At 34.8% G+C, this 26,256-nt stretch overlaps 1 protein-coding gene across 2 annotated transcripts; it reads right to left on the bottom strand.

Annotated features, from left to right (window-relative positions):
- Positions 1-348: 348 nt before the first annotated feature.
- Positions 349-25,962, bottom strand: LOC139963022 (uncharacterized). 2 transcript variants are annotated; one of them, XM_071963481.1, is made up of 7 exons: positions 25,807-25,962; positions 23,784-23,850; positions 22,858-23,105; positions 13,742-13,795; positions 11,148-11,270; positions 10,659-10,778; positions 349-489 (listed from the first exon to the last, which is right to left on the bottom strand). In XM_071963481.1, the coding sequence occupies exons 3-7, from the start codon at positions 23,098-23,100 to the stop codon at positions 397-399; spliced, it is 633 nt and encodes a 210-aa protein (XP_071819582.1). In that variant the 5' UTR covers positions 23,101-23,105; positions 23,784-23,850; positions 25,807-25,962; the 3' UTR covers positions 349-396. The 2 variants fall into 2 exon arrangements, with proteins under 2 accessions (XP_071819582.1, XP_071819581.1); XM_071963480.1 differs by lacking the exon at positions 349-489 and adding an exon at positions 9,403-10,246 and having other exon boundaries at positions 25,807-25,961.
- Between the last annotated feature and the right edge of the window lie 294 nt (positions 25,963-26,256).

Below are 26,256 nucleotides of genomic sequence, written 5' to 3'. Positions count from 1 at the left end.
TATTGCTGACATATTGTGAATTTGAATGCACGGTGGTGTTTACCTGTCAAGCTTATAAATGTTACAAAGCAGCTTTTTCACAAAGGATATCCCTGCTCTAATGAAAAAAAATATTGAAAAATAGGTATATATAACAACGTGAGATAGTCTTTTATTAAAAATAAACCAAGTCTTCAATTCTAAATCTAAGCGAAAGTACATTTGCAGAGGTAATACGTGACATTGAACAACGAAAATAATAAAGAAATCAATATGACCATCGACCATATAACCCTATTATAAGTTTATACATTAAAAATGTAAATGAGTTAGTTTCTGCGTACTATTTCACCCTACTTATAATACAATGGTTGAGCAGTTACCACAACATGTTTTGAGAAAGAATCGGGATTGACACTAAAAATTGGGATTGTATGGAGGTGGTTGATCCATATGTAGACCATATGACTGAATCGCTGGTGGTGCTACCGGGTGAGGTTGGTAGATAATCTAAATAACAAAAACAGTTTAATTAATGAAAGCAGTGTCATAGTCTTTAGAATTGGATTAAAAATGATAACATTGTTATAAGTATTATATAAAATGTACATTAATTAGATTCAGCCCATACTGTAAGATAATATGAACGCATGATGTTAATGTATACTCACGACATTATAAGATAGGTGACATATACATATATTGATATGATACTATCAAGTTGAACTCTTTAACTTCTCACTCACCACTTGCTGGGGTTGGTTATCAGTAGAAAATGCAGTGCATGTAAAAGCTGCCCCAACAATGCAAACAAAAACTTGCAGAGCATATGTTACAGATATAATAATGTACAGGACACGTTTATACTGCGAAAAAAATTGGAAAAGTGAATCATTTAAACGGAGAAAGTAATTACCCGTTTCTTCTATAAGGGGTTGTATCATGAATTGAAAAGAAAAGAAAGGTTTAAACTAAGTTTAGCAAATTTTGTTGAGAGGGGAATTCGTTTAGAGGGTGCTGTAATCAAATACGTCTTCCATCCGGTTTAAGTTTCACATGTAGCTAAGTTCGTAGAACATTGGATGGATTCACATATATATATCTTACGAAACATTCCCTTTGCTACAACGAGTATTGCAACAATCATTAGTAAATGATTTGCCCTTTCCAAAGATCTTGTGATATTTCGTTTTCATCCTCAAGGCTCGGAATTATTATGATAAACGGACACCTTACCTCGTCACTTAAGATATGTGCACACAGAGCTTGAGCCGCCTGAACAGTGCAGCAGATTACACTCATAATTGTCGCAAAAATTGCCAGAACCATGAAAGCTACGACCTGGAAGAAAATAACAGAACAATAGATTTGCACTAATATACACAAATAAAAGAGAAATTTAAGTTACACATGATATTAACAACCAACTTAGTAGGAGCGCGTTAGAAACCGTCACATGAACGGCAACCGTAGCTTCAAAATCAATCACCACATCTAATTCGTGATGAGTATCAAACCCAATAGCAGCATGAAAGATGAGCGGCTGCATCAAATCAGGGAGTTGTTATGGATCCCTGATCAAATTCAATCATGCAGCTACTTCAATGATATTCCTTTTAATCTTTAATTTTGGACCATATATAGATTCTTTACACTATTAATTAAAATGGAGGCGGGATTGAGGAGATCTCTATGTTAATTATGGAGTCGCTATTGAGACTCTAATTGAGATTCTTGTACGATCACAGCTGCCCATTTCGAGAAACGTAGATCGGTTTTTATTACGATATTCATATGGAATCCTTGGGGAACTCGGCACAAAACACACTGTTACGCATCGAATATCGCTAAAAACAACAATTCACGCTAACTCTTCTCATACTTTCTATGTATAGCACTCAGAAAACTCTTTCTTATGTCATTTTAAAGATAATTGTGTGTCTTTACAAAGATGTGTTGTTAATCATGATGCGTAAACTTAAGCCAGTATTTCTTAATCTGAAAAAGTATAAACAACTTCGAAAAGCGGCGGTGAACCTCTTCAAAATGTCCCTATCTCTCAATGCTTACATTGGGAGTGTGGTTGCGTTACCAATATCTTTCCTATGCCAAAGAAAAGTTCGTTGACACTTCTCTTTAGTAATGTAAAATTCGATTTGATTGGCCAATATTAAGTCTCGTACTTTTCACCAGCAAATCAAAAGCATGTAAGACTTTGCGATATCCTCCTTTACGCAGCTAATTTGAACAGAGCACAGTCTGCAGTGCTATCAAAGCAATTTCAGAGAGTGAAAACCGCAACTAGAATACAGAGAACAGCCCTTGGGTCAATCTGTTTACGTTTGGCGTACGTTATGTCCAAATAGGGATTCGATTAACCAAGCTCCTCAAGGGGAGTTAGTAAAGTCCACAGGCCCCTAGCTTCATGATTCTCTCTCGTAATCGTCTTACCATACACTTGCTTTTTCTGCTGAAAACGCCAAAAAATCCAGTTAAAACGGCAAACTGTTGATAAAAAAGTTGAAAGTAAAATAAATATGTTTGCTCAATTATATGTCGGTATCTTCCATATTTGAAGCAGAGTAATAATTTTGAGTTCCGTGATATGAACTGCCAATACTCAGTTGTATAAAGATGAGTTTGGCGCCAATAACAATCATTCTGGCGATATCTTTGTAGATGTACTACCTTCCATCGACATTATTAAATCTAAAGCCCACCCCACGTTTCGCAATCCCCCCGAGATGTATCAATGCCGAATGATGAATCAGATTAAAGTAATCCGACACGAGAGAGAGAGAGGTGGAGAGAGAGATATATATTATATTATAAATATATATATATATATATATATATATATATATATATATATATATATATATATATACATATATATATATATATATATATATATATATATATATATGTATATATATATATATATATTACCACACCGTTCCAGATTCCCCATCCTACAATGTCCACATATCCGCATTCGAAGTCAAATGCCATTAGTAACACGATCATCATTCCGAATTCAATAATGCCACAAAGGATGATGGCAAGTCCCATGACGAAGCGAGGTACGGATCCCTTTAGGTTTCCGCTATTCTGAATCAGCTGCGGCTGTTGTCCACCAAAGGTAGGTTGTAGATTCCCATGCTGATGACTTGCTTGTGCCATTTCTCCTTATTAATAACAACCGTTTCACCTCTCTTTAAATTAAATAAAAAACATATGATTTATCGTAACCATACATAACTTTAAGCAGGAGTATACAGGAACTGGTATAAATAGGTTTAAAAATCCTGCTCGGAGTTTTATTTGGACTGTTCGTAGAATCTCGAACGCACTGACCTTTGTGCAAACTATTTTTGAATGTTGTAATCTCTACAAGACATTTCAAAAGAAAAAACTCTTTCAGGAAACTGCTTTCCTCTCCTTCAACATGTTTTCCTTTGAATCTCTATCGTTCATATAATCTCCTAATCCCGTCTAATTAATATAAAATCCGCAGACTATAAACTCAACCTGATCTCATCTTCACGAAATGATCGAGACGTAACGTAGTCAATCAAATGTACATAACCATTAAACGGTAAGAGAACCACAGTCATTTTAACCCATCTGGTAGAATAATAGAAAAGCGATAACGCCACTCAACCGCCCACGCAAAACAAGTATACTCACCTATAGCTCTAACGATGCGACTGCACACTCAACTGTCCAACGTGATCTTGTTATGTTCGTCCTCGACCTGATATCACAAGACACCATAGACGGTATTTCACTTGACGCACATGGTACATTTTAATTTCCATGTTTCAAGGACACTACTGACAAAGTACATCATGTATACAATACACTGAAAGTCAAAGACATTTTCCAGTAACCTGCTATTGACTCATGAATATTCCCTTTTTCAACTTTTAACTTTCAACCAATTTTGGATAAAGCTGTTACAATCCCTCCCATATCCCATACTATCTTTTATTTTAATAACAAGAATACATTGACTTGTAGGTGCCGTTTATTTGTTGATCAGTCATGTCCGAGATGGTCTACGAGTCCATATCTTGAAAGTCTTACAATTGTCAGTTTTCACAAAGCAACTCATGAGAGAAGGTCTGTACAAAACTTTATTAGGCCTACTGTACTCATAGGTATGCAGACCTAAAAAATAACTTTAGTAAATCTGGTGTACTCGGACATAATGACATGCCCATATGTATATCTTCAAAAAAGCTCAGATAATCAGGGCAAGTAAGTGGGGTTGGCATATGTATCATGCTTAATTCCCGACGATGATCCTTAGCTAATTTGTTGTAGCCTAGCCTATTGGTTTTCCAGTGTTAGGCCAAACTTCTTTCATTGGTTGTACGACTGCCTGTTATTGTACTTTCTGCAAATCGTTAGTTCCACGTAAGCTTTGCAAAATTTTTTTTTTTATAAATTTCGGGTAGCAGAAAGACCCTAGATTTTAAACAATTATGGACTCGGCTGTCCCCTGACCGTTATTTCCCAAATTTAGGGTCCCGGCTGTTTATTCAACAATAAACTTCCGAAAGAAATCACGATGCATGATACTGGGAATTTCACAAAGCAACGCGCTTGATTCACCAGACAACGTGTAACGTCATGTAGCATACCTCTACACCATCCATGATCTAATACCTTTATCGTTGCTACTGAAATTTACAATAAACCATCGCACTATATCGCCTAGTAGACATCACGAGATTACACTGCCCTAACTCATATTGCCAAATTTCCTTTCTTGTGTATTGGTAATAAACAAATTACAGTTACTTACCACAACTATTCGCAGCACAGATATCATCCAATATCAGCTCTATTAAACGAGACGTATTATACGTAATCTCTGAAGCATATGTAGTATCTAAAGTGTGCTCACAATGCATAACATGACCACAAGAAAAGAACTACCGTAGCATACGAAACACAAAAGCGTTATTTACGAGTAGGAACAACAATATCGGCAATGCCAGAGACTTAACAATTAGCCAACCATTTAAGTTGAACGATATAAAACGGGTGAGTAATGATTCGGTTGGCTGCATGCTTGCAATGAAAAAAAATTAAAATAACAGAGTACCTTCAACAGCCTTTTCGGTCATATTAGTACATATTGAACCAATCTTGTCTTTATAATGGTAAGGACCCCACGCTTGAATATGATATTCAAGTCTAAACAATCTGGGAACAATTTCTTTTCCGAAGAAAATTCAAAAATTCCCCCAATCATACAAAAGAACTGTACTGTTATGCATCAGTATTACATCAACACCTAGATCCATTTTACAAAAACATCCTGAACTAATTCGGCATGGAGAATGGGATTCTTAATCATCTTAAGCATCTTAATAGGATTATACCTGCACCTACATAAAGACTACATACAACGTTAAGTAATCTTTTTTTGGTGCCTAATCTGGCGTTATTCAATATTTCTTATATATAACGTTTCCTTCCTGTTATGCAGCATTATTACATCAACATAAACACGTATATCTATTTCACAAAAAACATGCTGAACTAATTCGGCATGGAGACTTAATATGATTATACCTGCACCTCGCACTTACTACAATATTAAGAACCATTTGTCACTGCTGAGACTACTTAAAACGTTAAATAATCTCTTTGGAGGAAAGTGTATCATTACCTTTTCAATAAATGTTTTCGCATACAATGTTGGTGTCGACAGCAAGTGTTTTGATTCTACAAAGTATATTAGTATGAAGAGCATACAATTTTAAGCAATGAACAAAAGTTACTTAAGACTCAGCCTTGTGGAACACCATAACAACCCTCCTGCTAATCATTTATTGCAGACCTCTGTTTCCTACCGATAAACAAATTCAGGAGTAATTCAAGTTAACTAGCAACTACCAATACCCAGCCAGTCCTTTTAATTAATAGGCACAGTTGCTGAAGTGGTACCTAGTCAAAAAAGATTGATAAATATCGAAGAAAAATACATCTGAAGTACATGACGTTTAGTACATTCTTTTGTCTGTCGATAGAACTATTTACATATCCCATAATATTAATTAGGAGTTAATCAACGATCTAAAATCATGCACGAACTCCCAGTATTTCTGGGGTATAACAATGTAAATACGCAAATAAAAGTAACAAGAATGACGATTATTAAGTTAAACATTAAACAACACTGCATTGTTCAGCATAACGATCTGACGCAACAGCATATACTTCGCATGCGTCCAGGCATTACAACAAGAACGTGAATTGACATAACGGTCATTGTGTACAACAAAACCTATCCAACTAACTTTTATAATAAAGTATATAACTTAACCCAAAGGTATCGGGCCCGCTGCTTCACAACTTCAGGTCTTAGATGTTAACTTTATGTTAATAATCACCACCAAGTGTAGCTATATTCATCCATGTAACAATGTTGGGATGTTAAGTTCACTCTGATATTACTGTAAGCATCCAACAATAGTATTTCTTTCTTTTTTACGCGATCATATTTAGATGATATATTTTAGACGATTTATATGTACTTATTGGTACTAGTTCAAATCAATTTGTGCTTTGTTTCCAATGAAAACATAGTTGTTGCCTGATGTTCTTAATATTTGGCATTAACATGTGTATTTTCAATTATATGTATTTTTGTTTCAATTATATTTATATATTTTCAATTATATATCTCAATTACATATATATATATATATATATATATATATATATATATATGTAAATGTAACTCTAAATGATACCTTAGGTCGACATTTACATTGACTTACACACTAAATTCAATCTAACCCTAACCCTTTTTTCTAACCTTTACCCTGAACCGACCCTAACCAAAACTTGTAAATGAACGTTTTATAGGACGGAGAACATTATAAAGCTATTTCTTAAAATGGTAGTAAATACATTAGGTGGACACTGAAATGTCGACCTAAGGTACACTGTCGACCTAAGGTCGCTTTTTTACCATAAACTGTCGACCTAAGGTATGATAACCTAAGGTATGATATAGACATATATATATATATATATATATATATATCTTCATATATATATATCTTCATATATATATATATATCTATATATATATATATATATATATATATATATATATATATATATATATCTTCATATATATATATATATATATATATATATATATATATATATATATATATATATATATATATATATATATATATATATATATATATCTTCAATGACTAATTGAACACGCGTGTTTTTTTGGTTCCCTAGCATCGGTGACATTCGCGAGGATCCCCACGTCTTCGCAAGACGCTACCATAAGATCTACAGACGAAACCTTTCCCTGGTACTTAGTCAGGTACTTGTTTATTATGGTATGTATCCTGTATCTAAAGTTACGTTAACTGTCAAAGTAATTGCAGTAATTAATTTGACCCTAACAATTAGAACTGTACATATTGGTGAAAGAAGGTGATTGAACGAGAGTTACACATAAAACAAAGATATCTTTCCATTTACTCTCTACCTTGGTACGTACTAAATTTGTTGTATGCTTTTACTCAAACCATCCAGTAACAACGCGAACAAAATATATTTGTTGAAAGTTTCTTTGTTTTGTTGATATTATGTCCAGTCAAATCCTGCAATGATGTTTACTTCTCTTCATCATTCATGTTGGGTAATTACCGGTACCGCCTACTTTTCTAATTAGATAAAGTTTTCGAAAAGATATAGGCTATTACATATTGAGATATATGAAAGAAAATGTTTGCTAAGGGCCTGCCGATAGCGTTTATGCGATAGCGATTTCCGATAGTGATAGCCGATAGCGTAGGGTAGAGGGAGAATACAGCTTGCCTTGGAGCTTGACTGTGCTGTTAATGACTGGTGCATCAGGTTATGGCATTTTTCAGTAAATACTGATCAACAAATATGTTGTGTTTCGAAAATGTTCAGCTTTTCGAGCAACGATATTTTAAAATAGAGAGAGAGAGAGGGAGTGGGATGGTAGTTGGGTGTTGGATCTATATAAAAGTACATTTCTATATATTGACTCTGCGCACATATTGCCTAGTCTCTGTCTTGGTTTGCTTACTATCCAGTAGCAAATGGAGATCAACCAATTCGCAACGCTCACAAAACTTACGTTATGGGTGTCAAACTAAAAAGCCTGATCTTGCAAAAGACGCATTCTCATTTGCAAAAGCGAAAATTAATTATTTGGACATGATGCAGGCTATTTAAAGGAAACAAATAAACTGACCGTCTTCTTCCAGTTACAAACAGTTCAGATTATGATATAAAGACAAAACATCGACTGAGGCCACAACATAAATAGACTGATGGAGCAATGGTAAATGGTTGATTTATATGTTAAGTGAATTCTAAGTTCTAAGAAGTAATGTGGAAAAGACCCTTACATCAAGTAACCTTTTCTTTCAAGGCAATTAAGGGATGGATTTAACTGACCCTATGAATGGCTCTCCAGAACATTATTGCTATGAGATCACAATGCTGAATAGCAGGTATGAAAGTTCAAACAGATAGCTGTGATCAGGTTGAACATTTGACAGTTGAATTCAATTCAATCCATATCCACAACAATAAATACAAGTGTCTGGTATATAAATATTAGTAGGTAGTTACGATGTAAAATACAGAAAACAAAAACAAAAGTTGTTTATCAAGCTAGCTAGTGACTCCAACATATTAAACAAGTGAGAGAGAGAGAAAAAAATAAGAGAGAAAGAAATACTGTCACTCCTGTACAGATTTGACTATTAATAACATGTGTGATCACATTATCCACAACTTGAGTTACCATGATTCATATTGACGTTCTGAGAAGATTGTTAAATAATTTCGTATACCGTGTCGTAGCTGTCTGGGTAATTGGGTATCCAAAAATTTGCTGTCAAAGACTAAAAGAATAAATAAGACTGATTTTAAATGATTGATTCTGTTTATTGATTTGTTATGTTTAGATCTCTTACCAAAACACCAAAAGTAAAGCCCGAAGGCCCAACATCAAATCAGAATTACAATACATGAGTCAAAGATATACACAAGAACCACTTGCTAACAACTGAGATCCGTTACAAAGCGTGTATTACTAGGAAAACTAGGGGCAGCATCGCGATTGGGAGGGGGAAATGCTTCAATGCCCCCTTTTGCGCCACCACTACAGATACGCAAATAACCACAACCTAATACGTAATTACTAACGTTGTATAAAAACAAAAGAAAACAGCAAAGCGCAAATAAAACAAACGTAATCTACCCAGAGCTGTGTAAATAATATTATTTGGAGATCAAAAACTAAAACAAAACTAACCACAGCTTCTTGTGTATACTTTATATGGTCATGCATATTGTCAGGCGGATTCTACTTTCCCTTATTGTAACTAGAAGTCGTATTGATCTTTCAGAAAATGTGTTCCATTTAACATACAACCATAGTCAAAAGTTTCCACAGACATATACCTCACTTCGTGTATGAAAATTCTTTTATAAAATATCTGTGGTGTTTACGAAACTGTAACACCAAAGGTAAAACGGAGGAGAAGCTCCAATGCAATTAGTAAGCCTGTCAACTTACATTCTGATTATTTTAAAATAAAACCGTATGTGTCTAAAGTGATCTTACCCTTGTAAAATAGACTAAGAAGTCGTTTCATGTACCGCTGCGGCTATGCTACTATTGGTCAAGCGTGATAATTTAAAGGAACGAAAAAATCATTAATTGATTTCTTACTTAGCCTTGCTGACATATCGTGAATTTGAATGCACGGTGGAATGTAACTGACAAGCTTATTAATGTAACACAGCAGCTATTTCACAAAGAATATCCTTGCTGTAATGAAAGAAAATATTGAAAATAGGTATAGATAACAACGTGAGATAGTCTTTTATTAAAATTAAACCAATCAATTCTAAATTTAAGCGAAACACATCTGTAACTTTCATTTGCAGAGGTTGTTATATGACATTGAACAACGAAAACCAGTAAAGAAATCCATAGGACCATCGACCATACTACCAAAATATATTTATACTTTAAAAAAATGTAAACGAGTTAATTTCTGCGTTTTATTTTGCTCTACCCAGACTAGAATGGTTGAGCAGTTACCACAACATGGTTTGAGAAAGAAGCGGGATTGACATCGGGACTGTATGGAGGTGGTTGATTTGCCATATGTAGACCATATGACTGCATCGCTGGTTGTGTTACCGGGTGAGGTTGGTAGGTAATCTAAATAACGAAAACAGTTTAATAATGAAAGAAGTGTCATTGTCTTTAGTATTATATTAAAATGATAACAATATTATATGAGAATTGCATTAGTAATAGCATATGTGATCTCAAGTTAAATACGGAACTCATTTTATAACAATCATTGCATGTAGTGTTTAGATTGATGATAAAAGTAATGTGCTTTCACAAAGCTTATAAATCCAAGATGTTGTGAGTTTAATGGTAAAGTATTGCAATGATATCAGAATATAAGTGTTACATAAAATGTACATAAATTAGATTCAGCCCATATACTGTAAGATAATACGTACGCATGATGTTAATGTATACTCACGACATTACAATATAGGTGACATATACATATATAGATATGATACTATCGAGTTGAACTCTTAAACTTCTCACTCACCGCTTGCTGGGGTTGGTTATCAGAAGAAAGTGCAGTGCATGTAAAAGCTGCCCCAACAATGCAAAAACAAGCTTGAAGAGCATATGTTACAGATATCATAATGTACGTGACACGATTATCCTGAAAAAAAAGTTGAATAAAGTGATTCGTTTAAAACGGGGAAAAGTAACCGTTTCTTCTATTAAAGGTGGTATTATAAATTGAAAAGGAAAGAAAGGTTTATACTAAGTTTAGTAAAATTGATTGAGAGGGGATTTTCCTTTAGAGGGTGCTGTAATCAAACACGTCTTCCATCCGGTTTTAAGCTTCACATGTAGCTAAATAGGGTAAACATAGAATGGATTCATATATATAATTTACGGAACATTCCTTTTGCTACAACGAATATAGCAACAACAACTAGTAAAATTATTTGCCCTTTCCAAAGATCAATGACATTTCGTTTTCATTTTCAAGGCTCGGAATTATTATGATAATCGGACACCTTACCTGGTCATCGTGATCATAACTGTGACCATTGCCATTTTTACATGAAGCTAGAGTCGCCTGAAAACCGCCGCAAATTAAACTCATCGGTGTCGCAATGATTGCCAGGACCATGAAAGCTATGACCTGAAAGAAAATAACAGCACAAAATACTTTACATTAATAAAAGTGAAATTTAAGCCACACATGTGCGATAATCATACTTAATGATTGCTTTAGCTGGCTGTTTGTACATGTACGCAATTGCGTGATATGAAGGTTAATTGTCCAACTTCCTCTTACTAAATGAAATCGCATACTTATCAGTGTTGGATTAATCACTTCGCAATTTGTATATACCTATATACGCAATAGCTTTGAAAATTCCTCTTAAAATCCCTACGAATCAATGTCATTTAAACACAAACTTACCAAGCTAGCAAGCTAGCAAGGGTGTTCATCATGATTATGTCAATGGTAATTATGGACAGTTACTTGCAAAAAGATTTCGGTGTAATAATAAGGCTGAAAAACTGATATGTCAATGACATGCAAGTACCTCATCGCAAACTGGGCTTGTCTACTCAAACACGTGGAGCTATAGTATAGGAATACTTTTAGCCAAATACACATAAGCCTACAGTACGTATACCACTCCATTTACACCATAAACAAAGATGATATTGTTCTGCAGTGAGGCCTATTGTAAAGTTACGTTTTACTGTAGCTAAATATATACCCAGGGGGACTAATGTTATGAAATAGTGATACCATCTCTTTGATGTTCCCGAAAAACTCCATCGAGACACCTTACAGGCCCCTTATATATTTAGGTCATGGATTCAGTTTTCCCACGAGAAGTTTTAACTATCTTATTGAATCTTGTTACAGGGCCTTTTCCCAAAATAGATTCCATTGTGTCTATAGAACATTCGAGAAGGTTCTTCTCACGTGGTATGGAAGTTTCCATAGAAAGGGGTGGACTTCCAAACTCCCAACCAATCAGGGCAGATCAGTGCTTTATCGACTAATTTTTATATCGTTAGTTAATACAGGATGGTCAGGTTATTGGCTGCCTTCTGATTGTGCGCAGTGGGATTTTCGGTAGAGTAAGGTATAAAAGGCGGCATGTTCCCGCAACTTCGAGACTTCGTCACTTAATTTGAGTACGTAATCGACGGAGTCAAATCATTGTATTTTTATTTAATTAGAGAAGAGAATCGACAGAGAAGATATTATACCGAATCACTAATCAAATCCTATCGTGTCAACTTGTTTTTCTGAGAACTCATTGTTTTCCTCTATCGCCCCTTCGAGACGTCTCCTGAAGAAGCATAAAATACGGCATCAAGATAACCCCAGTACCTTTCTATCGCGAGTCCCGATATAGTATTACTATCGGAGGAGCCGGGCTCGTCACAATATTACACTAACAATTACAGTGTTCAAGCTCAAATCATGCATTCCACTGTGCTCGTGTTCATTTTCAACTAGTAGAGCGCCTTGTCAGGTGACTCATGGAGGTCTGTTTTTACCTCCATGGGTGACTGCACGCGATGTATCTTCACATGTCAATCATCAACGAAATCGGAATTTGGAATATGTTAATGAGCTAGATCAATGATATGTCGATTTAAATAGGTATATGTCAATGCGAGTTGCTAGAAACTGGTATAAGTCAAAGGATATTGACTTCTACCGATTTAATCTGGTAGATGTCGATTAAAATTGACATATAACGATTTATTTTACATATCATCGATTTAAATTGGTATATGTCGATTTAAACTGGTAAAAGTCGAATTAAATTGGTATATGTCGATGTAAAATGACATATACCGATTTAATTTGACATATCATCGACTAAAAATTGGTTTATATCGATTTAAATTGGTATGTGTCGATTTAAATTGGTATATGTCGATTTAAATCGATGATATGTCGAATTAAACTGGTATGGTCGATTTAAAGCGGTATAAGTCGATTCCCCACGATTTGAAACGGATGGCCCGCCATAAATAGCAGCACGAAAACTAAGCGACAGCATCAAATTCAATCATGCAACCGCTTCAGTGATCGTCTTGTTAACCTTTATTTTTGGATCATCTAGATTCTTTGTACTATTATGAATTGATACTATGAAGGGAAGGCGGGTTTGAAGAGATCTGTTTTGAATTATGGAGTCGCTGTTAAGATTCTTATTTTGATGCGTGTACGACCAGCTGTCCATTGCGAGAAACGTAGGTCGGTTTTATTACGATATCCCTCTCTGTGTCTGACAAGGGAGTTGTCATGGATTCCATAACAACTCCCTGGTCTGACCGGAGCACATATTTTAACCAGGGAGTTACAACCCCCTGTTTTAACGAGACTCTGCACACATTGCGTACATTACCATGCATCCTTCTGATAAGAGAATACAGAGTAAAGCCCTTGGGGCATGCTGTTTACGTTTGGCGTACATTATGTGAAAATAGAGATTGCGATCAACCAAGCTCCTCTAGGGGGAGTAGTAGAGTCCATGCTTCCTAGCCGCTGGCTCCATGATTCTCTCTCGAAATTGTCACTCTTTCAGCCCGAACCTTATCTATATACCACCTGGTTTTAACGGAACTTACCTTACACTTGCTTTTTCTGCTAAAAACCCCAAAAAATCCAGTTAAAACGGCAAACTGTTGATAAAAAAGGTTAAAGTAAAATAAATATGTTTGTTCAAATACATGTCTGTATCTGCCATACTTGAAGCAGAGTAATCATTTTGAGAGTTCCGTGATATGAACTCCCAATACTCAGTTGTAGGTGAGTTTGACGCCGATAACAATCATTCTGGCGATATCTTTGTAGATAGACTTGCAGATAAAAAATGACAGTTCATTAACAATGAAAAATGATTCCAAAACCTTGATTATGCCAATTGAACATTTCTTTGATGATATTTTGTGAATAATAACACACTTCAATATTCCCCCACTGATAACGTAATGGTTAATGGTGAGGAAACACATGCATTTTCATGGGAGGGCCAAATGTGATTGAAATATTTAATTAAGGAGGCTGCTGTAGCGGGGTTATTGACAGTAACTCATATTGATGGGGGATCTGAGGGTCCTCCCCAAGAAAGAAAACACATTAAAAGTCAAATAGTTTATTGTCAGGCAAATTTAAGTTATAACTTAGGTTTTTTATAAGTAGCTATTAACGGAAGGTTGAGCTAATCAATCAGCGTAAGTAGCTGTTTACGCAACTAATTATAACTAATCCGCTTAAACTACAAAAAAATACAGGGGCGGATCCAGATTTTTTGGCAGCAGGGGGTTTAGGGTTATTTTTGATTGCTGTCCTGGGGGAGGGATCTAAGAGTAGGGGTGTTCCCAGAACGGTCTGCATTGACTTTGTATATGTAGAACTCATCTTAAGCTAACAAATATGGTCGACCCACGCAAAAACAAAAATAGTACACAAAACGCAGAATTGAAGCTGGCAAACGGTGTAATTCTATCTTCAAAATCATACCAAGTTTTGTATGGTGGAGCATAAGAATCGCAGGATACAATTTATTAAAGTAGACAAGTGAAACGTGGTAAAAATGGACGAATTTTGGTCAAGTAACTGAAACTTGCAAACACTTAGGTTATTTACAGAAACATATGAAAAGTCCTAGTTAGAAAACTTAGAAATTCCGCACAACGATTTTTCAGTTAAAAAAACGTTGGGGACCCCTCTAAAAAATATACAAAAATGTTTTCGTGTGCTTCACCCTCTTTATAGATAGATTTCCCTACATAAAGATATATAAATATTTATATATAAACTTTTTCCCCTTTCGGGGTTCCCCTCCTCCGCCGCCTCTGTCAGATTAAGGAAATCTATTATTTTCTACATTTTTATTTGGCAAGAACATTACAAACTTATATAGGATACTGGAATAGAAATTTTAAAGTGAATTGTAAAATTTTAAAGTGAATTGTAAAATTGTTCAATAATAATGAATATGAACTGACTTTTACAATAGCATTCACTGCAAAAGATATTGAAGGGCAATTCCTCTCGTCCCATATAGGACTCAAATAAACGTAGAATGTGGCAATGTGGAATGCTTGAGTTATTACAGTTATTAAACTTCTGAAGTTACTCGTGCGGCTGAAGTACGTGCGATGAATGAGCAGGCAGGCAACATAAGATGATTCGTTTTCAGCACAGAAGTTTGAAGTCTCGAGGGTGATGTGAGAGCTATGCCCTTCAACTAGCAGGATGATAGGGAAGGTGATGTCCTCTCTCTTAACGCTCGGTCAAAACAAATTGGCGATCCATTCGTAAAAAAACTCTGTTAATCCAGCCGTCCGAGGATTGTCCTACGCACCAAGAGTAAGATAGGCTCCAAGAAACACCCTGTAGCGTTCATACAGGCCAGGACGGTGATTTGACTTTTGTCCAATTGCTCAACTGGTAGATGCTTGTCTCACTTTGAGCCAACATTTTCTCCATGCTTCCTGCCAGTGAAAACCCACTTTTGTCACAGTTGAAACTGCGACTACCATCATTAAGAATGTCCTCCCAGTTTTGCACCGCCTCGGAACTGAGATACACCTTATAGTCTTTGAACCATTTTTTCTAGTCGCTCGACTGTAAACATAGCTCTTTCTTTTCCCAGAGTCTCCCCAACTCTCTCCACTACAATCGGGTTTCTCTTCAGAAAGTCATTGTGCGCTTGAAAAAAAAGATAATAACATTCTAAGTTCCATACATTTTTGTTCCTCATATATCTATATATGATATTGATAAAACTGGGGTGGCGTCATGATTTCCCCACAATGGCTAAGGTCTCCGAAACGGGGGGCTAAGATCTCCGACAGGGGAGCTAAGATCTCCGACACAAAAAATCTGGGTGCACAAAATATCATATATATATAGAAACAGTAAAAGAATTAGCCTAGCCTAACTTACGGATGCTAACTAATAGGCCTAGTCTAGCCAAGTTGTTCAAACTTTTTTTCAAACGGTTTGCCTCAGAAAATTTTACTTGCAAGTAGTGTGAATGGGTTTAAGAATGTATTGGACAAGCACTTTAAGTATTGTAATTGGGTTTGAGTGTTTGTGTCTTCAGTTTTTTCCTCTCCTATAGGGTCTTTGATAGGGACTTGAGTGTCCATCCTGTTCCCTTTTTTTCTACTAAACTGATGGTCCAACATTGGTTATTTATATATATATATATATATATATATATATATATATATATATATATATATAAATATATATATATATATATATATATATATATATATATATATATATATATATATATATATAAATATATATATATATAATTACGATTCACACATCCTCTATTTTGTTCTCGTTGTGAAGTCGAGGTGGTTTAAACATTTCCACTTCAAGACTAATTTAGAGATCACGAGTGTCAACTGTCAAGTCGTGATTACGGTATTCATTTCGTCAGTGGTGCGCAGCATTACTTAGGCCCAAGCCTAACTAACATTAGGCCTAGCATATTTGTTACCGTAACTACAACGACCCTATGCGTAGCCTCTATTATAATTAATATGTAGCCCTTACAATACAGTAGACATAGTCTTACAGTAACTTTACAATAGTAGGCAGAGTCTACACACAGTTACCGTGTGGATGCTTCACTCGAGCAGTGTAGAAAAACACTTTTTGATGGTTTTAATAATAACAAAACTACACGTGAACAGTTTTATTGGGTATTTCATTATTTTGGATAAAAAACTGCAACGGAAAGCTTTAGTCATTTACTTACCATTTTCGTTTTTCCTTTTGTGAGCAAGAATGCGCGTTTACAAGAAAAGTTTCAGACAGAGTTGGCGCTGCAGGTCAAAGGTCACATTCAGCCTCTTTCAAAGTTATAAAAGATACGAACTTTTAATAAACTCTTAAATTATCGTTCGTAACTTAAAAAGATTAATCGTTCGTAAGATACGAACTATTTTTTGTTCAAACTTCTTAAGTGACTTACGAAGAAATATTTAAGAAGATTCGTAAGTAATGAAACAGAAAGTCTTCCTTTCTGGTCTTCTGGAATTACCCTACTGTACAGTATACTGTATTGCTGACCCAAAACATATACAGAGATAAAGGCAGTGATTGTGATTGCTTGAAATTCATCTCAATTTTTTTTCATGGTTTGTTTTTTAAAACTTCTACCCAGAAATTTGGCCTACACCAAATACATACAGTAGTGTAGCTTACATGATATTAAAAGACGAGACACAATAAAAAATGTACAATCATATTCAAGCATATTATTGCATCTTCAATCCCAGTTTATATTTCCCACAAGATTTATTTCACATAAGCCAGGATACTTGCACTATTTCATAACCTAAATGTACTGACCTCTCTCATACATAAGAAACATTTTGAGAACTATCTTATACCTCAAGTATTTATATATCTTACCAGTATAGGCTGGATCTAATACCGTTACCGATGCAAATTACCTCAATGTCATGGAGTTTCCAGTTTCCATGCTTGGAGGGACAAATTTATACACAACACCCCTGGATTGCACAATTTCAGACTTATAATTGCAAATTTTGTGGTTTTACAGTATGTTTCATTGGGCTGTGCACTAGAAGGTTTCCACGACATTGGTGCTAGTTGCATGTGCCTTTGCTGAATTCACTCCCCTCAATGTTGAGGGGAAATAACTTAATTTTGTTTAAAGAGTAAACTGGTTATTGGTGTAATAAAAGACTGCAAGCTTGCAGTAATTAAGTCAGGCCTAATATTGTAAACATTTCCCATAGCATATCCCCTGAACCCCACTTGTAGATTTGTGGAACTGCGGTTCAGAAACAATGCATAAACAATACGGTATTAGATCCCTGGAGATTTTGAGGGATACAAGTTTGAAAGATTTTGATCTGCGTAACAAATGCTCCCAGTCCTGCACAAGTATCTGTGTGGTGGTTGTTGAAAATTACTGTACTATGGCTTGCTGATCATGCTAGTAATTCAAAATTAAAACATCTTAAAACATGAGAAATGCATTTTAGAACAGTTAAAGGTAAGGCAGCAAGATATCCAGTAACCTCAACACTTCGGCCACTTTAGCATCAGGAACACTTCATTTGTATAACAAGTTCCATGTTCTTGACAAACAGCTGCACATGTTTCCTAATACTTGCAAAAACATGTGGTGCCACAATGTGACCGAACTAAAACATTTGTAAGAGTACATTTCAAAAGGATGAGTCCATTTGAACAGTTATATATGTTGGAGACTTCACATGATGACTGGTCTGCATTCTCTTGGTTCTGTCAGTTTGAAGCTTAGAGTAATTTCCTTTTTCTTTTCTATGGTGTAACAGTTTAACATACCCTAGAACTAGTTAGCTTAATGTTACTGCTCTGCATTGGGCAAATACTGTAACAATGTACCAATCCAACAACTATTCCCAGCTTCCTAACTCCATTGAAAAGATGAGGTGTGTCGCAGAGGATATACACAAGACGTGTGAATCAACTTCGCTATTTACATGCCTGGCATTTCTAATTAGAGCATATCCTTTGTTGTATCAGTTTGTAGATCTCTCCATTTGTTGGTAGAAAAAGAAATGTTTTCTCTAAAGAAAAATGTGCTGATTTGGTCCTTATTATAGCACGCTATAACTTGGAAAGTTTTGCGATTACGGAATAGACCTACCACGGCCATAACATGACCTCACACTCTACAAATGAAGAAAACAATGAACTGCTTTTCAAAAATAAATGTTCTGTAAATCAGCTTCTAAGAAACTAAAAAATATAAAAGAAGATCACACACACCCTTTTCATAGTCATATCATTTTCAACAGATCCGGAAAACGATTACAGGTGCCCAATACTAAAACGTCCAGGTTCCGTAATTCTTTCTTACCTGAGGCAATACACTTATTTAACTCGCGTGCAAAGCGATTTGGCCACAGTGTGTGATCTGTCACTTGCAGCCCTCTGTGCTGCCTCTGTTACTGTTCTGGTTCTGCTTATTTTTTTATTTAGTTTTATTCTCGTAGCTGTTCACTTATAGTTTGTTTATTGTATGATTGTGTTTGTATTCACTAATGTTTTATGTCTACTGTCGACGGGAAATAATTTCCGTTTTCTGTTTTCTGAAATGGACAATAAAAGTTTCTATCTATCTATCTATCTATCTATCTATCTATCTATCTATCTATCTATCTATCTATCTATCTATCTATCTATCTATCTATCTATCTATCTATCTATCTATCTATCTATCTATCTATCTATCTATCTATCTATCTATCTATCTATCTATCTATCTATCTATCTATCTATCTATCTATCTATCTATCTATCTATCTATCTATCTATCTATCTATCTATCTATCTATCTATCTATCTATCTATCTATCTATCTATCTATCTATCTATCTATCTATCTATCTATCTATCTATCTATCTATCTATCTATCTATCTATCTATCTATCTATCTATCTATCTATCTATCTATCTATCTATCTATCTATCTATCTATCTATCTATCTATCTATCTATCTATCTATCTATCTATCTATCTATCTATCTATCTATCTATCTATCTATCTATCTATCTATCTATCTATCTATCTATCTATCTATCTATCTATCTATCTATCTATCTATCTATCTATCTATCTATCTATCTATCTATCTATCTATCTATCTATCTATCTATCTATCTATCTATCTATCTATCTATCTATCTATCTATCTATCTATCTATCTATCTATCTATCTATCTATCTATCTATCTATCTATCTATCTATCTATCTATCTATCTATCTATCTATCTATCTATCTATCTATCTATCTATCTATCTATCTATCTATCTATCTATCTATCTATCTATCTATCTATCTATCTATCTATCTATCTATCTATCTATCTATCTATCTATCTATCTATCTATCTATCTATCTATCTATCTATCTATCTATCTATCTATCTATCTATCTATCTATCTATCTATCTATCTATCTATCTATCTATCTATCTATCTATCTATCTATCTATCTATCTATCTATCTATCTATCTATCTATCTATCTATCTATCTATCTATCTATCTATCTATCTATCTATCTATCTATCTATCTATCTATCTATCTATCTATCTATCTATCTATCTATCTATCTATCTATCTATCTATCTATCTATCTATCTATCTATCTATCTATCTATCTATCTATCTATCTATCTATCTATCTATCTATCTATCTATCTATCTATCTATCTATCTATCTATCTATCTATCTATCTATCTATCTATCTATCTATCTATCTATCTATCTATCTATCTATCTATCTATCTATCTATCTATCTATCTATCTATCTATCTATCTATCTATCTATCTATCTATCTATCTATCTATCTATCTATCTATCTATCTATCTATCTATCTATCTATCTATCTATCTATCTATCTATCTATCTATCTATCTATCTATCTATCTATCTATCTATCTATCTATCTATCTATCTATCTATCTATCTATCTATCTATCTATCTATCTATCTATCTATCTATCTATCTATCTATCTATCTATCTATCTATCTATCTCTACATCTAGCTACATCGTACGGTGTTATTCCCTTGAATAGTGGGTTGTTGTCATTCATGTCGAGAACGTTGATCGTCAAACTGGTCTGAGAAAACATTAACAGTGCCAATCAAATAAATACAAAATAGTCAGAGCGTAGATTTGCATTATTTCAATTATTAATTGATATGTACACTTCTCTCTAATATATTTGGAGCCAATACAGAGCTTTAACACTGGATATTGCAACATATGTCAACTTGGTATTACTTATTGATCTACATTGACTCAACACAATCGCTTATATGCAGGGGAGGGGTGGATGGCTTATCAAATGTTTGTGTTATGTTGATTTTTGGAGGACATTAACTTTTAATTAGGTGCACTCTGCTTTTGTAACAGTTACATTATGGAACTGTACTGACTCAATAACTCTTTTGGAAACAGGGCATTGTTACTTTGTACAAATTTTGACAAGTTATAAATAAGACACAAAAGAAACACAATGCATCACTTGAGAGACTTAGATTAAAGGTATTTTGTATTGGCCCAAATTGTATGCTAGATTTTTAAATATTATATCCTTTAACTGTTTTTATTGATACCCTCACTGGGATATTCAGACATCTTGTAAACAGTACAGTGGTGTTTAGAATGTCTGAGAACAATTTGGATTGTAAAGATTTCCAGGAACTTTTTTAAAAACTTCTAGCAATTATAGCATGTCTAATTCAATACAGGCTACTTGTAAGTTACATTTGCATGATGACTTCACAGTCTCTAATTCTAGGCATAGCTACTGTATAGAGTATCTGGCCTTGATATAGGGCAGATGTAACATTATTGTCCGGGAAAATCTAAGGCCATATATGATACATGTACAGTAGGCTAAGAAGTTAAGCTGGCCTTCTTGTGAAATTTAATTTCTTAGGCAGTTGGTATTAATTGTATTATTATTTTAGCTCTAACTACAGACCAGTTTACCCTAGAACCAATGCTAAAATAGCGTTAGGCTAGTCTATAGTATTGGAATATGTGAATGAACTAATTACTTCAAGCTGTATGCAACATCGTTGCCTGAACATGCTCAGTTATGGTTTTGACAATATCACTAATCTCATGGACCTTACCTGGAGTTGCTGGTGAGACGTTTTCGTGTTAACGGTACTTTTTAAGAAAACGTCACCAAGGAAAGAACCTGGGCACGAAAACCAAACTACCGAACGACTGATCCGCTCTCAAGCCCAGTTCCCTTGCACCGAGAAGGAACAGATACTACACAAGCTCTTAGCCGAAACTGTTAACGGTTGGGTTGAATGCACCAACGCAATGAAGCCTACGGGTACGCATTAGCAGTTTAGCCCTGGCCTATACATATATACATACATGTATAGTAGGGCTAACGTTACAACGTTCGTACTGCAGCTGTCAAAAAAGTACGGTTGCCTGTACATACACGTAAACTTATATACCATCTCGGGGATGTACACTGAGAGCAAGACTTACGTTTACCGAAAGGGTTATATCAATGGAATTATTCCTTACCAAATGGTCCAAAAACTTAGAAGCAACTTATAACGATTGATATGCAGCCTCAGTATCATAAGGTATAATGATATTTACATTTCAAGTTGAACCAATTATTTCACCCCAGGTAAACATAAACACCAACCTCGAGAAGTAAACGTATATACCTATCCAGTACTTTAATTGTGTTACATTTTGTACTTTTCATCGACTGCCAAGTATTGCTGACGAAGGTCCCAAGGGGCCGAAAATTCCAAAATATTTTCTAATACTATACTCTTTATTTGTCAATTATGAGTCATACCTCATTTATATATATATATATATATATATATATATATATATATATATATATAAATATATATATATATATATATATATATATATATATATATATATATAAATATATATATATATATATATATATATATATATGTATATATATATATATATATATATATATATATATATATATATATATATATATATATATATATGTATATATGTATATATATATATATATATATATATATGTATATATATATATATATATATATATATATATATATATATATATATATATATATATATATATATATATATATATATATATATATATATATATATATATTACTTACTGCACCGTTCCAGATTCCCCAACCTACAATGTCCAGAAGTGAGCAATATAACTCAAATGATGTTAGTAACTCGATCATCAGTACGATTTCGATAATGCCACAAATGATGATGCCATGTCCCATGACGAGGCGAGTTACGGAACCCCTTAGGTTTTTGCTATTCTGAATCAACTGCGGCTGTTGTCCACCAAAGCCAGGTTGTAGATTCCCAAGCACAATATGCTGATGACTTGCTTGTGCCATTTCTCCTTTAAATACAAAAAAAAGATGATTTATTGTAACCATACGTAACTCATAGCAATAGTATGCAAGGAACTGGTATAAATAGGTTTTAAAATACTGCTAGGAGTTTTATTTGGACAGTTCGTGGAATCTTAAACGCACTGTCCTTGTGCACTCTATTTTTGACTGTTACAATCTTTAATTTTCTTCAAAAAGATGCATTACTCTCAGGTTTAAGTGTTATATTTATAGGAGTTATGAACAAATTCAAAGTTTATTATATATTTAAAACGTTTTTTATCAAAAAGGGTCTTTCCTGGAAGTAACGAATAACCCAGCAACACATAACTGCTCTGAGGAAAGAAGAGAATTTGAGGATACATGAGAGGACCTCAAACGACATTCGATGTGACAAAAGTACAAGACATTTTCAAAAAAAAACGACTCTTTCAGGAAACTGCTATCCTCTCCTTCAACATGTTTTCCTTTGCATCTCTATCGTTCATACCATCTCCTAACCCTGTCTAATTAATATAAAATCCGCAGACTATAAACTCAACCTGATCTCATCTTCACGAAATGATCGAGACGTTACGTATTCAATCAAATGTACATAACCATTAAACGGTAAGAGAACCACAGTCATTTTAACCCATCTGATAGAATAATAGAAAAGCGATAACGCCACTCAACCGTATACTCACCAATAGCTCTAAAGATGCGACTGCACACTCAACTGTCCAACGTGATCTCTTTATATTCGTCCTCGACCTGGTATCACAAGAAACCATAGACGGTATTTGACGCACATGGTACAGTGTCATTTACCATGTTTCAAGGACACTACTGACAAAGTACATCATGTATACAATATACTGAAAGTCAATGAAATTTTCCAGTAACCTGCTATTGACTCATGAATATTCCTTTTTTTCCAACTTTTAACCTTCAACCAATTTTGGATAAAGCTGTTACAATCCCTCCCATATCCCATACTATCTTATATTTTAATAACAAGAATACCTTGACTTGTAGGTGCCGTGTATTTGTTGATCAGTCATGTCCGAGATGGTCTACGAGTCCATATCTTGAAAGTCTTACAATTGTCAGTGTTCACAAAGCAACTCATGAGAGAAGGTCTGTACAAAACTTAATTAGGCCTACTGAGTAACAGGGGCGTAGCGAAGGGGTTTTTGGAAAATTTTTAGTTTGAAACGTCCTTAGATGCAATCTGGTGTATATTTTAAGTCAAATTTGATTTGCCGACGGATCTGGAAGTGGTGACTGAAATGGGGGAGGGGTCTAAGAGGAAGGGGTGTCCCCCTCCCTTTTGGCAATTTTTTAGTTTTGAAACGTCCTTAGATGCAATCTGGTGCATATTTTAAATTAAATTTGATTTGCCGACGGATCTGGAAGTGGTGACTGAAATGGGGGAGGGGTCTAATTTTTAGTTTTGAAACGTCCTTAGATGCAATCTGATGTATATTTTAAGTCAAATTTGATTTGCCGACGGATCTGGAAGTGGTGACTGAAATGGGGGAGGGGTCTAAGGGGAGGGGGTTTCCCCCTCCCCTTTGGAAAAATTAGTTTGAACGTCCTTAGATGCAATCTGGTGCATATTTTAAGTCAAATTTGGCACGGAAGAAGCTCCCGTTCTCTTTTTTCTATTCAGCTTTCCTTCTTTCTTCCCCTTCCGCTCTCTTCACCTTTTCTCCTTTTGCCGACAGACCCAAAATTTGCCGACAGCGACCAAATTATTGGGGGGGTGTGACACCCCCCACAACCCCCCGCTCGCTACGCCCCTGTGTACTCATAGGTATGCAAACCTACAAAATAACTTTAGTAAATCTGGTGTACTCGGACATAATGAAATGCCCATATGTATATCTTCAAAAATGCTGTAAGCTCAGATAATCAGGGCAAGTAAGTGGGGTTGGCATATGTATCATGCTTAATTCCCGACGATGATTCTTTGTTGTAGCCTAGCCTATTGGTTTTCCAGTGTTAGGCCAAACTTCTTTCATTGGTTGTACGACCTGACTGTTATTGTACTTGCTGCAAATCGTTAGTTCCACGTAAGCTTTGCAAAAACTGTTTTTTAATAAATTTCGGGAGGCAAAAAGACCCTAGATTTTAAGCAATTATGGACTCGGCTGTCCCCTGACCGTTATTTCCCAAATTAAGGGTCCCGGCTGTTTATTCAACAATAATCTTTCGAAAGAAATCCGATGCATGATACTGGAACTTTCACAAAGCAACGCGCTTGATTCACCTGACAATTGTAACGTCATATAGCATACCTTCTAAACAATCATTTACCTAATACCTTTACCGTTGCTACTGAAATTTACATGATACCATCGCGCAATATCGCCTAGAAGAAATCACGACATTACACTGCCCTTTCTTATATTGCTAGATATATGCTGTGCAATATGATTTCGTCAGTACAACAAGGCCATAATGCCAATCATTTGCTTATAGTACATATCAACTATTGCCTGATTGCTGAGATTCGTAATGGACAAAGACGAAAATAAACAATATGTGTAGATTTTAAAGAAACAGTGCAGAATATATATATATATTTTGTTGACACAGGTTTAGTCCTATCACACAGTTTGTCTTTTCTAAACGTTTCTCGGTTTGGAAGTATTTCTATAAATGAACACATTTTTGAAATTTCGTTTCTTGTTTATTGGTAATAAACAAATTACAGTTACTTACCACAACTATTCACAGCACATATATCATCCAATATCAGCTCTATCAAACGAGACGTATCATACGTAATCTCTGAAGCATTCGTAAAATCTAAAGTGTGCTCACAATGCATAACATGACCACCAAAAGAGAAATACCGTAGCATATGGAAAACAAAAACGGTATATTGACAATTAGGAATATAGATAGCCTATTGAAACTGCCAACAAGAAAACAATGAGCCAACCATATAAGGTGAACAATTGATTAAGGAGACTAGTGATTCGGTTGGCTGCATGCTTGTAATGAAAAAACCCCAACAGAGTACCCTCAACAGCGTTTTTGGTCATATGAGTACATATTAAACCAATCTTGTCTTTATAATGGTAAAGACCCCAAGCTCGAATATGATATTTAAGTCTAAATAATCTGGGAACAATTTCTTTTCCGAAACATTTCAAAAATTCCCTTAAT

The sequence above is a fragment of the Apostichopus japonicus genome, chromosome 21, assembly GCF_037975245.1.
Source record: "Apostichopus japonicus isolate 1M-3 chromosome 21, ASM3797524v1, whole genome shotgun sequence".
NCBI classification, from domain to species: Eukaryota; Metazoa; Echinodermata; class Holothuroidea; order Aspidochirotida; family Stichopodidae; genus Apostichopus; species Apostichopus japonicus.
Note: the sequence above shows the minus strand (reverse complement) of the source record. Positions and strands in the feature narration are given on the sequence as shown.